At 51.9% G+C, this 15,771-nt stretch overlaps 1 protein-coding gene across 2 annotated transcripts in view; it reads left to right on the forward strand.

Annotated features, from left to right (window-relative positions):
• ACOXL (acyl-CoA oxidase like) overlaps positions 1-15,771 on the forward strand; it is an 804,481-nt gene that overhangs the window by 116,432 nt on the left and 672,278 nt on the right. For both annotated transcript variants that reach the window (XM_077283134.1, XM_077283133.1), the window contains exon 4: positions 11,318-11,404. In XM_077283134.1, coding sequence (XP_077139249.1) covers positions 11,318-11,404 — 87 coding nt within the window. The remainder of the gene's footprint in view (positions 1-11,317; positions 11,405-15,771) is intronic.

Genomic DNA, 15,771 nt, shown 5'->3' on the forward strand with positions numbered 1-15,771 from the left:
AGGGGGGACAGGTTCCCTTCAATTTCAGTTCTTGTGTCTGCGTGGCGGTCGCAGGACACGTTGCCGGCTACACAGCAGGGGAACAGCTGGCGGTGCTGGACCCCACTGACACATTGGCTGGTGTTTTTCTCTGTGCAGCTAGCACATCTGGGCAAAAACTGGCGGTGTTAGAGCCCAGGGTCAGCAGGAGGAGCAGGGGGAGCGGAGTGTAGGCCGAAGCCTGCACTCGAGCAAGTTGAAAGGAAACCTTTAACCCCCCCCCCCCAGGCGTTTGTAGCTGAAAGAGCCATTGTGTACAGCACTAATGCTGGAAAAGGTAAACTTAGCTCTTTTAATTATGGTCCTTGTACATGCGGAACCTAACATTTATGAAATGTGTCCCCACACAGCGTTAAACCGTCCGGTAGGTGGAACTTTCCTTTGTCGTGTGACGCAGCACAGCCATCATTTTTACCCCCTTGTCGCCGTTCGCCCCCTCCTCAGCGTTGTTTGAATCTGTCCCGGAGCCTGCGCTGTTAGGTTAGCCCATGGCTATGCACACATGTTGCGCTGCCCGTCTTCTGACCTCATTTGGTGTCAGGCTGGCTGCGCCTGTGCGGGTGCGCTGGCCGAGATCCCGCCTCGCAGTGTCGTCTCATGTAATCCCACCGCGGGCCTGTGATCCGTGCCCGTGCGCAGTGCATATCCTCTCCTCTCACTCCCCTCCCTACGGCTTTTTCAGACTGTGCGGTGTCACGGCCGTGGCATGCTATTAGGGACCAGCTGACATCGCACAGTCTGAAGAAGCCGTAGGGAGGGGAGTGAGAGGAGAGGATATGCACTGCGCACGGGCACGGATCACAGGCCCGCGGTGGGATTACATTAGACGACACTGCGAGGCGGGATCTCGGCCAGCGCACCCGCACAGGCGCAGCCAGCCTGACACCAAATGAGGTCAGAAGACGGGCAGCGCAACATGTGTGCATGGCCAAGGGCTAACCTAACAGCGCAGGCTCCGGGACAGATTCAAACAACGCTGAGGAGGGGGCGCACGGCGCCAAGGGGGTAAAAATGATGGCTGTGCTGCGTCACACGACAAAGGAAAGTTCCACCTACCGGACGGTGTAACGCTGTGTGGGGACACATTTCATAAGTGTTTGGTTCAGCATGTGCAAGGAGCATCACGAAAAGAGGCACTTTTTCCCTTTGCATCATCATTACTGCTGCACAAGGTGGCTCCTTCAGTAACAAACGCCTGGGGGGGGGGGGGTCAGGTTCCCTTACATTTAACTTGTTGTGTCTGCGTGGCGGTCGCAGTACACGTTGCCGTATACACAGCAGGGGAACAGCTGGCGGTGCTGAACCCCACTAACACATTGGCGAGGTGTTTGGCTCTGTGCGTACAGCACTTCTGGACGGCAACTAGCGGTGTTGGAGCCCAGGGACACGTGGAGGAGGAGGAGGTTGGAGGAGGTAGGAGGAGGTAGGAGGGATTGCCACACACACAGCAGGGGAACAGCTGACGTTACTGAACCCCAATAACAGAGGAGGGACTGTTGACTGTGCGTACAGCACTTCTGGACGGCAACTGGCGGTGTTGGAGCCCAGGGACAGGTGGAGGAGGAGGAGGTTGGAGGAGGTAGGAGGGATTGCCACACACACAGCAGGGGAACAGCTGACGTTACTGAACCCCAATAACAGAGGAGGGACTGTTGACTGTGCGTACAGCACTTCTGGACGGCAACTGGCGGTGTTGGAGCCCAGGGACAGGTGGAGGAGGAGGAGGTTTGAGGAGGTAGGAGGGATTGCCACACACACAGCAGGGGAACAGCTGACGTTACTGAACCCCAATAACAGAGGAGGGACTGTTGACTGTGCGTACAGCACTTCTGGACGGCAACTGGCGGTGTTGGAGCCCAGGGACAGGTGGAGGAGGAGGAGGTTGGAGGAGGTAGGAGGGATTGCCACACACACAGCAGGGGAACAGCTGACGTTACTGAACCCCAATAACAGAGGAGGGACTGTTGACTGTGCGTACAGCACTTCTGGACGGCAACTGGCGGTGTTGGAGCCCAGGGACAGGTGGAGGAGGAGGAGGTTGGAGGAGGTAGGAGGGATTGCCACACACACAGCAGGGGAACAGCTGACGTTACTGAACCCCAATAACAGAGGAGGGACTGTTGACTGTGCGTACAGCACTTCTGGACGGCAACTGGCGGTGTTGGAGCCCAGGGACAGGTGGAGGAGGAGGAGGTTGGAGGAGGTAGGAGGGATTGCCACACACACAGCAGGGGAACAGCTGACGTTACTGAACCCCAATAACAGAGGAGGGACTGTTGACTGTGCGTACAGCACTTCTGGACGGCAACTGGCGGTGTTGGAGCCCAGGGACAGGTGGAGGAGGAGGAGGTTGGAGGAGGTAGGAGGGATTGCCACACACACAGCAGGGGAACAGCTGACGTTACTGAACCCCAATAACAGAGGAGGGACTGTTGACTGTGCGTACAGCACTTCTGGACGGCAACTGGCGGTGTTGGAGCCCAGGGACAGGTGGAGGAGGAGGAGGTTGGAGGAGGTAGGAGGGATTGCCACACACACAGCAGGGGAACAGCTGACGTTACTGAACCCCAATAACAGAGGAGGGACTGTTGACTGTGCGTACAGCACTTCTGGACGGCAACTGGCGGTGTTGGAGCCCAGGGACAGGTGGAGGAGGAGGAGGTTGGAGGAGGTAGGAGGGATTGCCACACACACAGCAGGGGAACAGCTGACGTTACTGAACCCCAATAACAGAGGAGGGACTGTTGACTGTGCGTACAGCACTTCTGGACGGCAACTGGCGGTGTTGGAGCCCAGGGACAGGTGGAGGAGGAGGAGGTTGGAGGAGGTAGGAGGGATTGCCACACACACAGCAGGGGAACAGCTGACGTTACTGAACCCCAATAACAGAGGAGGGACTGTTGACTGTGCGTACAGCACTTCTGGACGGCAACTGGCGGTGTTGGAGCCCAGGGACAGGTGGAGGAGGAGGAGGTTGGAGGAGGTAGGAGGGATTGCCACACACACAGCAGGGGAACAGCTGACGTTACTGAACCCCAATAACAGAGGAGGGACTGTTGACTGTGCGTACAGCACTTCTGGACGGCAACTGGCGGTGTTGGAGCCCAGGGACAGGTGGAGGAGGAGGACGTTGGAGGAGGTAGGAGGGATTGCCACACACACAGCAGGGGAACAGCTGACGTTACTGAACCCCAATAACAGAGGAGGGACTGTTGACTGTGCGTACAGCACTTCTGGACGGCAACTGGCGGTGTTGGAGCCCAGGGACAGGTGGAGGAGGAGGACGTTGGAGGAGGTAGGAGGAGGTAGGAGGGATTGCCACACACACAGCAGGGGAACAGCTGACGTTACTGAACCCCAATAACAGAGGAGGGACTGTTGACTGTGCGTACAGCACTTCTGGACGGCAACTGGCGGTGTTGGAGCCCAGGGACAGGTGGAGGAGGAGGAGGTTGGAGGAGGTAGGAGGAGGTAGGAGGGATTGCCACACACACAGCAGGGGAACAGCTGACGTTACTGAACCCCAATAACAGAGGAGGGACTGTTGACTGTGCGTACAGCACTTCTGGACGGCAACTGGCGGTGTTGGAGCCCAGGGACAGGTGGAGGAGGAGGAGGTTGGAGGAGGTAGGAGGAGGTAGGAGGGATTGCCACACACACAGCAGGGGAACAGCTGACGTTACTGAACCCCAATAACAGAGGAGGGACTGTTGACTGTGCGTACAGCACTTCTGGACGGCAACTGGCGGTGTTGGAGCCCAGGGACAGGTGGAGGAGGAGGAGGTTGGAGGAGGTAGGAGGGATTGCCACACACACAGCAGGGGAACAGCTGACGTTACTGAACCCCAATAACAGAGGAGGGACTGTTGACTGTGCGTACAGCACTTCTGGACGGCAACTGGCGGTGTTGGAGCCCAGGGACAGGTGGAGGAGGAGGAGGTTGGAGGAGGTAGGAGGGATTGCCACACACACAGCAGGGGAACAGCTGACGTTACTGAACACCAATAACAGAGGAGGGACTGTTGACTGTGCGTACAGCACTTCTGGACGGCAACTGGCGGTGTTGGAGCCCAGGGACAGGTGGAGGAGGAGGAGGTTGGAGGAGGTAGGAGGGATTGCCACACACACAGCAGGGGAACAGCTGACGTTACTGAACCCCAATAACAGAGGAGGGACTGTTGACTGTGCGTACAGCACTTCTGGACGGCAACTGGCGGTGTTGGAGCCCAGGGACAGGTGGAGGAGGAGGAGGTTGGAGGAGGTAGGAGGAGGTAGGAGGGATTGCCACACACACAGCAGGGGAACAGCTGACGTTACTGAACCCCAATAACAGAGGAGCGACTGTTGGGACTGTGCGTACAGCACTACCAGGCAACAACTAGCGGTGTTGGAGCCCAGGGACAGGTGGAAAAGCAGAGGAACACAATGTAGGCCGAAGCCTGAGAAAGTCGAAAGGGAACCTTTAACCCCCCCCCAAGGCGTTTGTAGCTGAAAGAGCCAGCTTGTGCAGCACAAAAGATGCAAAAGGAAAAGGTGGCTCTTTTCATCATGCTCCTTGCAAACACAGAACTAAACACTTATAAAATGTGTCCCCTGCAACCGTAAAACCGTCCCGGAGGTGGGACTTTCCTTCGTAATGTGACGCAGCCCAGCCGTCATTCCTACCCCCCCGGCGCCGCGCACCGGCTCCTCAGCGTTGTTTTATTCCGTCCAGGAGCCTGCGCTGTTATTTTATCCCGTGGCCAGGCACACTTAGCGCTGCCCGTCTTCTGGCATCATTTGGTGTCTGGATGGCTGCGCCTGTGCGGCCGCGCTGGCAGAGAGCCCGCCTCGCAGTGTCTTCTGATTTAATCCCACTGGGGGCCTGGGATCCATGGACATGCGCAGTGCATATCTGAACCTCCACCTCTCACTCATCTCCCTATGGCTTCTTCAGACTGTGCGGTGTCACGGCCGTGGCATGCTGTTAGGGACCAGCTGACACCGAACAGTCTGAAGAAGCCATAGGGAAATGAGTGAGAGGTGGAGGTTCAGATATGCACTGCGCATGTCCATGGATCCCAGGCCCCCAGTGGGATTAAATCAGAAGACACTGCGAGGCGGGCTCTCTGCCAGCGCGGCCGCACAGGCGCAGCCATCCAGACACCAAATGATGCCAGAAGACGGGCAGCGCTAAGTGTGCCTGGCCACGGGATAACATAACAGCGCAGGCTCCTGGACGGAATAAAACAACGCTGAGGAGCCGGTGCGCGGCGCCGGGGGGGTAGGAATGACGGCTGGGCTGCGTCACATTACGAAGGAAAGTCCCACCTCCGGGACGGTTTTACGGTATCAGTGGACACATTTTATAAGTGTTAAGTTCTGCGTGTGCAAGGAGCTAAACAAAAATAGCTACCTTTTCCTTGGGCAGCATTACTGCTGCACAAGGTGGCTCTTTCAGTAACAAACGCCTTGGGGGGGGGGGGGGGGACAGATTCCCTTACATTTCAGTTGTTGTGTCAGCGTGGCGGTCGCATGACACATTGCCGGCTACACAGCTGGGGATCAGCTGACGTTACTGAAACCCAATAACACTGGGTCGTATGTTTTGACTGTGCAGACGGCACGTCTGAGCCTCAACTGGCGGTGTTGGAGCCCAGGAATTTAAGTTCAGGTGGTAGAAAGATGAACACAACAGGAGACCTGGATAACGTATACAGTGACCTAATTATTCAATCAGGAGGAGGAGTGGCAAATTCCGGCGAGATCCAGGCCTTGTTCATTTTCAGGAAAGTAAGCCGGTCAACGTTATCGGAGGATAGTCGCATGCGACGGTCAGTTAGTACACCACCTGCAGCACTAAAGACACGTTCCGATAATACACTGGCCGCAGGGCAAGACAGCACCTCCAATGCATACTGGCTTAGCTCTGGCCATGTATCCAGCTTTGAGACCCAAAACTTGAAAGGGGAAGAGCCGTCTGGGAGTACAGCAAGAGGGCAAGACATGTAGTCTGTCACCATCTGACGGAACCGTTGCCTCCTGCTGACTGGAGCCGTCTGTGATGGTGTAGACTTTTGTGGCGGGCACAGAAAACTGTGCCACAGTTCGGCCATACTGGTCTTGCCTTGGGCAGAGGCACTGCTTCTGCTCCCTCTTTGTGCAGAGCCTCCACCACGGCCTGGACGCACTGAGCTGCTTTGGAATGCACTAGCAGCACTTCTCTCAGTTGGAATGGAGAAGATGATGGAATTGACCAGTGTGTCTTGGTACTCCCGCATTTTTCGCTCCCGGTTCAACGGTGTGATGAGGCTTTCTACGTTGTCCCGGTAGCGAGGATCGAGGAGGGTGAACACCCAATAATCAGACATGTTGAGAATGTGGGCGATGCGGCGGTCGTTTCTCAGGCACTGCAGCATGTAATCCACCATGTGCTGCAGACTGCCAACTGCCCAAGAAACGCTGTCCCCTGCTGGAGGCGTGATCTCTGCCCGCTCGTCATCACCCCACCCTCGCTGTACACACTGACTACTGGACAATTGTGTAACTCCCTCCTCTGGACGGATGTCTTCCTCCTCCATTGACTCCTCCTCATCCTCCTCACAAACGGTCCCCTGCCTACGCGTTTGTGAGGAACCACGTGGCGCTGACTGTCCAGAAGATGATGGAAATGGTGAATCCTCATCCTCCACCTCTTCCACAACATCATCCCTTAGCGCTTGCAGTGATTTTTCAAGCAGGCAGATAAGGGGGACAGTCATGCTGACTAGTGCATCATCTGCACTCGCCATCCGCGTGGAATAATCAAAGGGACGCAAAACCTGGCAGACGTCATTCATAGTGGCCCACTCTGTGGTTGTGAAGTCTGTACGGCGCTGACTGCGACTTTTTTGCGCCTGAAGCAGCTGGTACTCCATTACAGCTTGCTGCTGCTCACACAACCGCTCCAACATATGTAACGTGGAATTCCACCTGGTAGGTAGGTCACATATGATGCGATGTTCCGGCAGGCGGTGTCGGCGCTGCAGAGCCGCAATGCGCGCTTTTGCCGTGCTGGAACGCCGCAAGTGAGCACACTCTAGGCGGACCTTGTGCAGCAGTGCATCAAGATCCGGATAGTCCCTCAAAAAGCTCTGCACGACCAAATTGAGCACATGTGCCAGACATGGGATGTGAGTGAGGTTGCCGAGGCCCAGAGCTGCCACCAGATTTCGGCCATTATCACACACTACCATGCCTGGCTGGAGATTCGCTGGCACAAACCACACATCGCTCTCCTGCTTGATGGCATTCCAGAGCTCCTGCGCTGTGTGGCTACGATTCCCCAAGAAAATTAATTTCAAGACGGCCTGTTGACGTTTGGCCACGGCTGTGCTCATGTCGGTCGTAACAGGTACACGTTCATCACGGGTCCATGTGGAGGTGGACTGTGACGGCTCCTGCAGCGATGATTCTGAGGAACTGGTGTAAGAGGAGGAGTCAATGCGTACAGAATGGATTCCTGCAATCCTTGGAGTGGGCAGGACACGTCCTGCGCCACTCGCACGGTCTGTACCCGGCTCAACGACATTAACCCAATGGGCAGTGAGGGAAAGGTATCGCCCCTGTCCATGTTGACTGGTCCACGCATCGGTGGTGAGGTGGACCTTGCTACTGACGGCGTTCAGTAGCGCGTGTTTTATGTGTCCCTCCACATGCTTCTGCAGGGCAGGGACGGCTTGCCTGCTGAAGTAAAAGCGGCTGGGCACATTGTACTGTGGGACTGCCAATGACATCAAGTCACGGAAGCTGTCAGTCTCCACCAGCCTGAATGACAGCATTTCCAGTGACAGAAGTTTGGCAATGCCTGCAGTCAGAGCCTGTGCTCGTGGGTGGTTTGACGAGAAAGGCCGCCTTTTCTCCCATGCCTGTACTACCGATGGCTGTAGACTGGGCTGGGAGTGTGTGGATGACTGGGAAAGTGGCGCTGCGGGTGGAATGACAGCGGGTCTCTGGACAACAGGGGCAGAGGTTCTTCCACGGCGATCCTGGGAGGACGCCGAACCAGCTGCGTGTGAGGTAGAGGAAGAGGCAACACGAGCTGAAGAGGTGGTAGCTGCCGCTGTTGGTTGGCCTACCTCTTCAGTGTGTTTTTCTAACTCCGCCGGGTGCCTGTTGCGCACATGTTTCCACATGTTGGAGGTATTGAGGTTGCTGACATTTTTCCCTCTTTTGACTTTTTGATGACACACGTTGCATCTGACATAGCAAATGTCATCTGCAACTGTGTCAAAAAAGGACCAGGCACTGCAAGTCTTGGGAGCGCCCTTTTTGGCTTTTGGAAGAGACATGCTCCTAACGGGTGCCAAAGCGGAGGCTGCAGGATCCGCAGTCTTCCCCCTCCCTCTCCCTCTTTGGGCCGTACGGGGAATCTCTTCCTCAGAGCTGCTCCCACCACCTTCCTGTCCCTCACGCCAAGATGGGTCGAGGACCTCATCATCTACACTACCCTCTGCCCCCAACTGCTCCTCCTGGGTAGTCTCAGCAGCAGAGCACGCACCAGTAAGTGGCACCTGAGTGTCATCATCAGCTGATGCGGCCTGCGATGTGGTGACCGGAGCCACTGGCCCACCCGCCTCTTCAGAGGAAGACAGAAAAAGCTGTTGGGCATCACTGCACCCTGCCTCTTCTTCCATTTCTCCAATGCTGCTTGGCTGGCCCCCTGTTTCCAAGCCAAGAGATTCAGAGAACAGAAGTAGAGACGGCTCCTGTCCTGGGCTCTCTGTCTGCCTGGGCAATTTGGCAGGTGGTGAAGAGACAGATGGCTGCTCTCCAGTGCTCTGTGTCTGAGAGGATGTGGCACTAATGGAAGTTGATGCATTAGCTGCCATCCATCCGACAACAGCTTCAATTTGTTCTTCACGCAGCAGCGGTGTACGGCGCTCGGACACAAAGCTTCGCATGAACGACTGTTGCCTGGTGAAAGTGGGTGCTGATGAGTCACCGGTGCCCGCAGCAGGCACAGAATCCCCACGTCCCCTCCCTGCTCCGCGCCCACGCCCACGCCCACGTGCCTTACTCACTGCCTTCTTCATCTTGGTTGACTGATAAAGATAAGCAGAAAAGTACTAACGGATTTGTGTGCTTATTCCTGAGCAACTCCTCCTAACAGGTATAAGAAGCACTAATTATCTAAAGTGTGGACTAGACTTTAATATGAGCTAATGTGGCCTACAGAAATGTAAAGTGGTGTAACTGGTGTGTTTGGTGAACTTTATTATTTATTTATTTTTTGGGGGCTGAACTGACAACAGATAGAGCTGCAGTCACACGGAGACCGTGCAGACAGACGTAAACGGCGCTACAAGGCCCAAAAACCCTCCTCTACTTTATCCTATGTAGTGTTTTTCCACAAATTAGCTGGAGACGGGTGGAAAGACACTAATAGGATTTTTTTGAATAAATTAGCAGCAGACTACACTATTTGGAAAAAAAAGAAAATTGATTTGGCGGTATGACGCAGTGAAAAACCCTGAGCTGGAGACAACCAGGCTATAGCTGCTCACAGATTACAGGGCGAGCTGCAGTCACACGGAGACCGTGCAGACAGCCGTAAACGGCGCTGCAAGGCCCAAAAACCCTCCTCTACTTTATCCTATGTAGTGTTTTTCCACAAATTAGCTGGAGACGGGTGGAAAGACACTAATAGGATTTTTTTAAATTAATTAGCAGCAGACTACACTACTTTGAAAAAAAAGAAAATTGATTTGGCAGTATGACGCAGTGAAAAACCCTGAGCTGGAGACAACCAGGCTATAGCTGCTCACAGATTACAGGGCGAGCTGCAGTCACACGGAGACCGTGCAGACAGCCGTAAACGGCGCTGCAAGGCCCAAAAACCCTCCTCTACTTTATCCTATGTAGTGTTTTTCCACAAATTAGCTGGAGACGGGTGGAAAGACACTAATAGGATTTTTTTAAATTAATTAGCAGCAGACTACACTACTTTGAAAAAAAAGAAAATTGATTTGGCGGTATGACGCAGTGAAAAACCCTGAGCTGGAGACAACCAGGCTACAGCTGCTCACAGATTACAGGGCGAGCTGCAGTCACACGGAGACCGTGCAGACAGCCGTAAACGGCGCTGCAAGGCCCAAAAACCCTCCTCTACTTTATCCTATGTAGTGTTTTTCCACAAATTAGCTGTAGACGGGTGGAAAGACACTAATAGGATTTTTTAAAATTAATTAGCAGCAGACTACACTACTTTGAAAAAAAAGAAAATTGATTTGGCGGTATGACGCAGTGAAAAACCCTGAGCTGGAGACAACCAGGCTACGGCTGCTCACAGACTACAGGGCGAGCTGCAGTCACACGGAGACCGTGCAGACAGCCGTAAACGGCGCTGCAAGGCCCAAAAACCCTCCTCTACTTTATCCTATGTAGTGTTTTTCCACAAATTAGCTGGAGACGGGTGGAAAGACACTAATAGGATTTTTTTGAATAAATTAGCAGCAGACTACACTACTTGGGAAAAAAAAAAAAAAAGGAACAGTATGAGGCAATGAACCACCCTCCCTGAACTGAATACAACCAACTATGGATGGCCTATGTGGCTGCACTCAGACTGGAGACTGGGCTGCACTCACACACACACACACACAGACCCTGCAGATCGCTGTGAAAACAGCGCTACAAGGCAAAAGCAAGGTGAATAGTAGGTGAACACAGCGGTTGCTAAATTAGCCTTTGGAAAGCACAAAGAAGCAAATCGCTATCTCTAAACTGTCCCTCAGTCAGCAAACAGCGTCCTGTCACTAACTGAATTCACAGCAGAGTGATCGCAAAATGGCGCCAGCGACTTTTAAACTGCATCATGACATCATTACACCAGCCAATCACAGCCTTGCCAGTAGTTTCATGCCCTCCATGCTAAACAGGATGTGCCCACACTTGGAATCAATCTCATTGGCTGAATTTCTGCTTTTTGAATCTTAGAACTTCCGATTCCGGTATCCGATACGCGGCAAGTATCGGAATCCCGGTATCGGAATTCCGATACCGCAAGTATCGGCCGATACCCGATACTTGCGGTATCGGAATGCTCAACACTAGTCATAAATGATAAAATATTTGACAATCTATTTCATGACTCATATAAAAGCTGCAAAAGTTCAGGATTTTTATTACTGTGTTTTTATATGTTTTTTTTTTCCTTTACAGTTGCATTACTCATCAAATAAATGAAAAAAAATACACATATTTGCAGATTTACACTAAATAAAATGGAAACCTTTTGTATTTTTACTGTGTATTGTAGTGTGGAGTCATATGCTGGTTATACGGAGGAGCAGTGATGAACCTTGGTAGCCCAGAACACATCCATAAATGGTTTGTTCCATTAAAGGTAGGAATCTCCGATGCTTATAAATTCACAAAAACTGTAAATCACCATTTGTCTAAATTAATTGAGGACTTAAAGGGAGGGTGCCGTGATTTTAGTTTTTGTATTGAGAATTATTGATTATACAATCAATTATTTTTAATACAAAAGTAAATGTACCTCTTTCATACTTTTTTATTTATTCACTTTTACTTTCACCACTGGAGGCTGAAGTCTTATGTGCAGCAATGTGCCAAGCAGCCACCCCCTCCATTAGTTTGGTAGGTCGTGAGTGGCTGCCTCATCGGTTATGCTGCACCTGTGTTTTTTCCATCTTAACCACATAGGTCCACTGCATCTTGATAGTGCATTTGTTTGGAGGCCTAGGCAGGTAAGCATCTCTGCCATGTTTTGCTGTTTTTACCACTGGAGGCTGCCATTTTCATTAGTGTGGGTGTAAGTGTCTGGGCACGACACTTGCACTCCTCACTTACGGCAGCCATGTACATAGGAGCCAACAGTCGGGCTCCGACTGCATCTCCTGCCTCTCAGCTGTGACTTGGGCACGCCCACTGAGCTGCCACGTCACAGCTGTGAGAGGAGATCGCGGCCATTTTGTTTATTTCCCTCTGCCATCGCACACACAGCTCAGTGCGTGCGATAGCAGGAGCTGCCAGGGAGAAGCTGCTGCCGAGGGTCCATGGTAAGTATCTGTAGCGAGGAGCGGTGATTGCAGCCTGTACTTAATATTACATTACAGGCTGCAATCACTGCCGACGTGTTCAGAGCAGAGCAGGGAGATCGTCCCACTGCTCTGCCCTGAACAGGATTCAGCACATCCTGGGAGAGGACTGAAGGTAAGTACAGGGTTTTTATTTTCTTATGCATCTACCACTGCTACCAGCCTCTATATACCACTGCCTGCCTGCCTCTGTATACCACTGCTACCAGCTCCTATATACCACCTACCACTGCCTGCCTGCCTCTGTATACCACTGCCTGCCTGCCTCTGTATACCACTGCCTGCCTGCCTCTGTATACCACTGCCTGCCTCTGTATACCACTGCCTGCCTCTGTATACCACTGCCTGCCTGCCTCTGTATACCACTGCCTGCCTGCCTCTGTATACCACTGCCTGCCTGCCTCTGTATACCACTGCCTGCCTGCCTCTGTATACCACTGCCTGCCTGCCTCTGTATACCACTGCCTGCCTGCCTCTGTATACCACTATCTGCCTGCCTCTGTATATCACTGCCTGCCTCTGTATACCACTGCCTGCCTGCCTCTGTATATCACTGCCTGCCTCTGTATACCACTGCCTGCTTGCCTCTGTATACCACTGCCTGCTTCTGTATACCACTGTCTGCCTGCCTCTGTCTGCCACTGTCTGCCTGCCTCTGTCTACCACTGTCTGCCTGCCTCTGTATACCACTGTCTGCCTGCCTCTGTATACCACTGTCTGCCTGCCTCTGTATACCACTGCCTGCCTGCCTGCCTCTGTATACCACTGCCTGCCTGCCTCTGTATACCACTGCCTGCCTGCCTCTGTATACCACTGCCTGCCTGCCTCTGTATACCACTGCCTGCCTGCCTCTGTATACCACTGCCTGCCTGCCTCTGTATACCACTGCCTGCCTGCCTCTGTATACCACTGCCTGCCTGCCTCTGTATACCACTGCCTGCCTGCCTCTGTATACCACTGCCTGCCTGCCTCTGTATACCACTGTCTGCCTGCCTCTGTATACCACTGTCTGCCTGCCTCTTTATACCACTGTCTGCCTGCCTCTTTATACCACTGTCTGCCTGCCTCTGTATACCACTGTCTGCCTGCCTCTGTATACCACTGCCTGCCTCTGTATACCACTGCCTGCCTCTGTATACCACTGCCTGCCTGCCTCTGTATACCACTGCTGCCTGCCTCTATATACACCTACCACTGCTACCTCTGTCCTGTGTAGCTAATCTAGTCCTGGGTAGCTAATCCTGTCCCGTGTACTGTGTCCTCAGCAGTCAGTATCACACAGGCCAGGATTAGATACACGGCTCAGCAGTCAGTATCTAATCCTCTCCTATGCACTCCCCTCCCCCCTGCGTGTCTTTCCCCATTGTGGTTTATTATTTTTGTTGTGGGAAATGAGGGCGTCAAGGATTATGCGTTCGGTATGGTTTAAAAAAGATTAATAAAGGACTTTATTCTGGCCGAGTATTTACAATACAATACAATTTTTTCCCCCCTCCCTTCCCTTTCTTGGCTTTATTTGCATATATCATTCTGGGTTACGGTTCATATGCCTTACACAGCCTGTTGGTGTGTGTCTGCCAATTGCAACGCATGATTGCCCATTTCTCTATGCATTTTCAATTCCTCATGAGCCATTAGTTTTGGGTTTGGAGTATTTTGTGTGGGAGAGGCTATATTATTCATAGTTATTTGATCTCTATCCCTGTGTATTATGGATGGTGTGCATTTTTTAATTATGTTTTAATTGTCTGTGATGTTTTGGATTGTTCAATAAAACCAGTTTTTGTATTTTTATAATCTCATGTATTATTATTGGTGTGCATAATTTGTCAGTAGGCCTTTTCTTTTTGGATGGGTGCCTTATAGACGCCTCTCCATTACTAAGCCGTGGGCTTGATGTCACTGGACAATATGAAGGTGACATTAACCCCACAAATATGAACCCCACTTGCTACCGCTACAGGGCAAGTGGAAATTGCCAGGCAAAGCGCCAGAAAAGGCGCATGTAAAAGGCGGCTGAGAGCTGATGTTTTTAGCCTTGGGGGGGGGGGCAGTATCCATGGCCCCTTCCTAGGCTATTAATGTCAGCCCGCAGCTGTCTGCATAGTATTTGCTGGTTATTAATTATAGGGGGCCCCACGTCTTTTTTTTGGGGGGGGTTTCCCCCATTTTAATAGCCAGTAAAGGCTATAAGTATACAGTTGTGAGTGTGAGCACACCCTCCCACCTATAGACCAGTACACTGCTCTCCTGAAATACTCTGTGCTCCTTTCACCCTGCTCCTTCCACCATACATCTCTGTGACCTCCCTAGAGCAGCACAATACCATATGGATCACGTATAATGCCGCTATATATATTTATCACATAATACTCCCGTAAAGACCACACATTATGCCGAGATATTATAATATATATATAATATCACACGTTATGCCGCCAAGTATTGTGTGATCTATGTGACGGTATTATATGTGATCTATATGGCAATATTATGTTTGATCAGTGTTGTGGAATGATGTAAAAACTATATGACGGTGGTATATGAGAACTATATTGTTGGATTATGTGTGATCTACGTGGCAGTACTAGGTGAGAATTATATGGCGGTATTATGTGTGATCTATATGGTGGTATGTGAGAAATGTATGACAGTATTGTGTGATCTATTTGATAGTATTGTGTGTGTGATCTATATGGCGGTATTATGTGTGATCTATATGGCGGTATTATGTGAGAACACTATGGCAGTATTATCTTCAGAAAACGGACCCATTCTATGGTGGTTCTGGCTGAGCACCTGCACGCGGGTCTGGGGTAATTGAGGGGGCAGCATGACCTCCAGTGAGGCAGCTGAAGAGAGGGGTCTCATTTTTATCGTTACTATATGGCTACATTTCCTTCCCAGCGTCACCCCAGACTGCGCCTGTCATCTCACTTTCACACATCGCCAGGACAGGATAGAGAAGACAGGATCTGAGGAGGGGAATGGGGTCTGCATGCAAAGTCTGGATCAGAACAGGCCATCAATCCACAGAAATGTTTCCTGGATTTCTTTGGAGCAGACGGTCCATCCATGTGTATAAAAGACAGTGCTCTATGTACAATCCCTGGCTGCTCCGCGCACTGAACATGGTGCCCCCCATAGGCCAGCACACTGCTCTCCTGAAATACTCTGTGCTACTGTCACCCTGCTCCCTCCACCATATATCTCCCAGAATCCTTGCTGCCTGCCATCCTCGGTGACTGTCTACTTGTCAGTATAAGGCTGCGGTCACACATTCAGTATTTGGTCAGTATTTTACCTCAGTATTTGTAAGCCAAAACCAGGAGTGGGTGATAAATGCAGAAGTGGTGCACATGTTTCTATTATACTTTTCCTCTAATTGCTCCTCTCCTGGTTTTGGCTTACAAATACTGAAGGTAAAATACTGACCAAATACTGCTAGTGTGACGGCAGCCTTACTCTGCAGTCACCAACAAAATGGCTGCTCACTGGGTTCCTGAATAGCATCCGCTCTTATACCTTAGCAAACACCCAGAAGGAGAGGAGACATCACACACATCAGCAGACTCCGCCCATAATTACTGCAGTGCAGTAATGTGAGCTCGTTGTACACTAGGTTTTTCTGAAATTTCAGCAGCTGCTC

Source organism: Ranitomeya variabilis, chromosome 2 (assembly GCF_051348905.1).
Source record: "Ranitomeya variabilis isolate aRanVar5 chromosome 2, aRanVar5.hap1, whole genome shotgun sequence".
NCBI lineage: Eukaryota > Metazoa > Chordata > Amphibia > Anura > Dendrobatidae > Ranitomeya > Ranitomeya variabilis.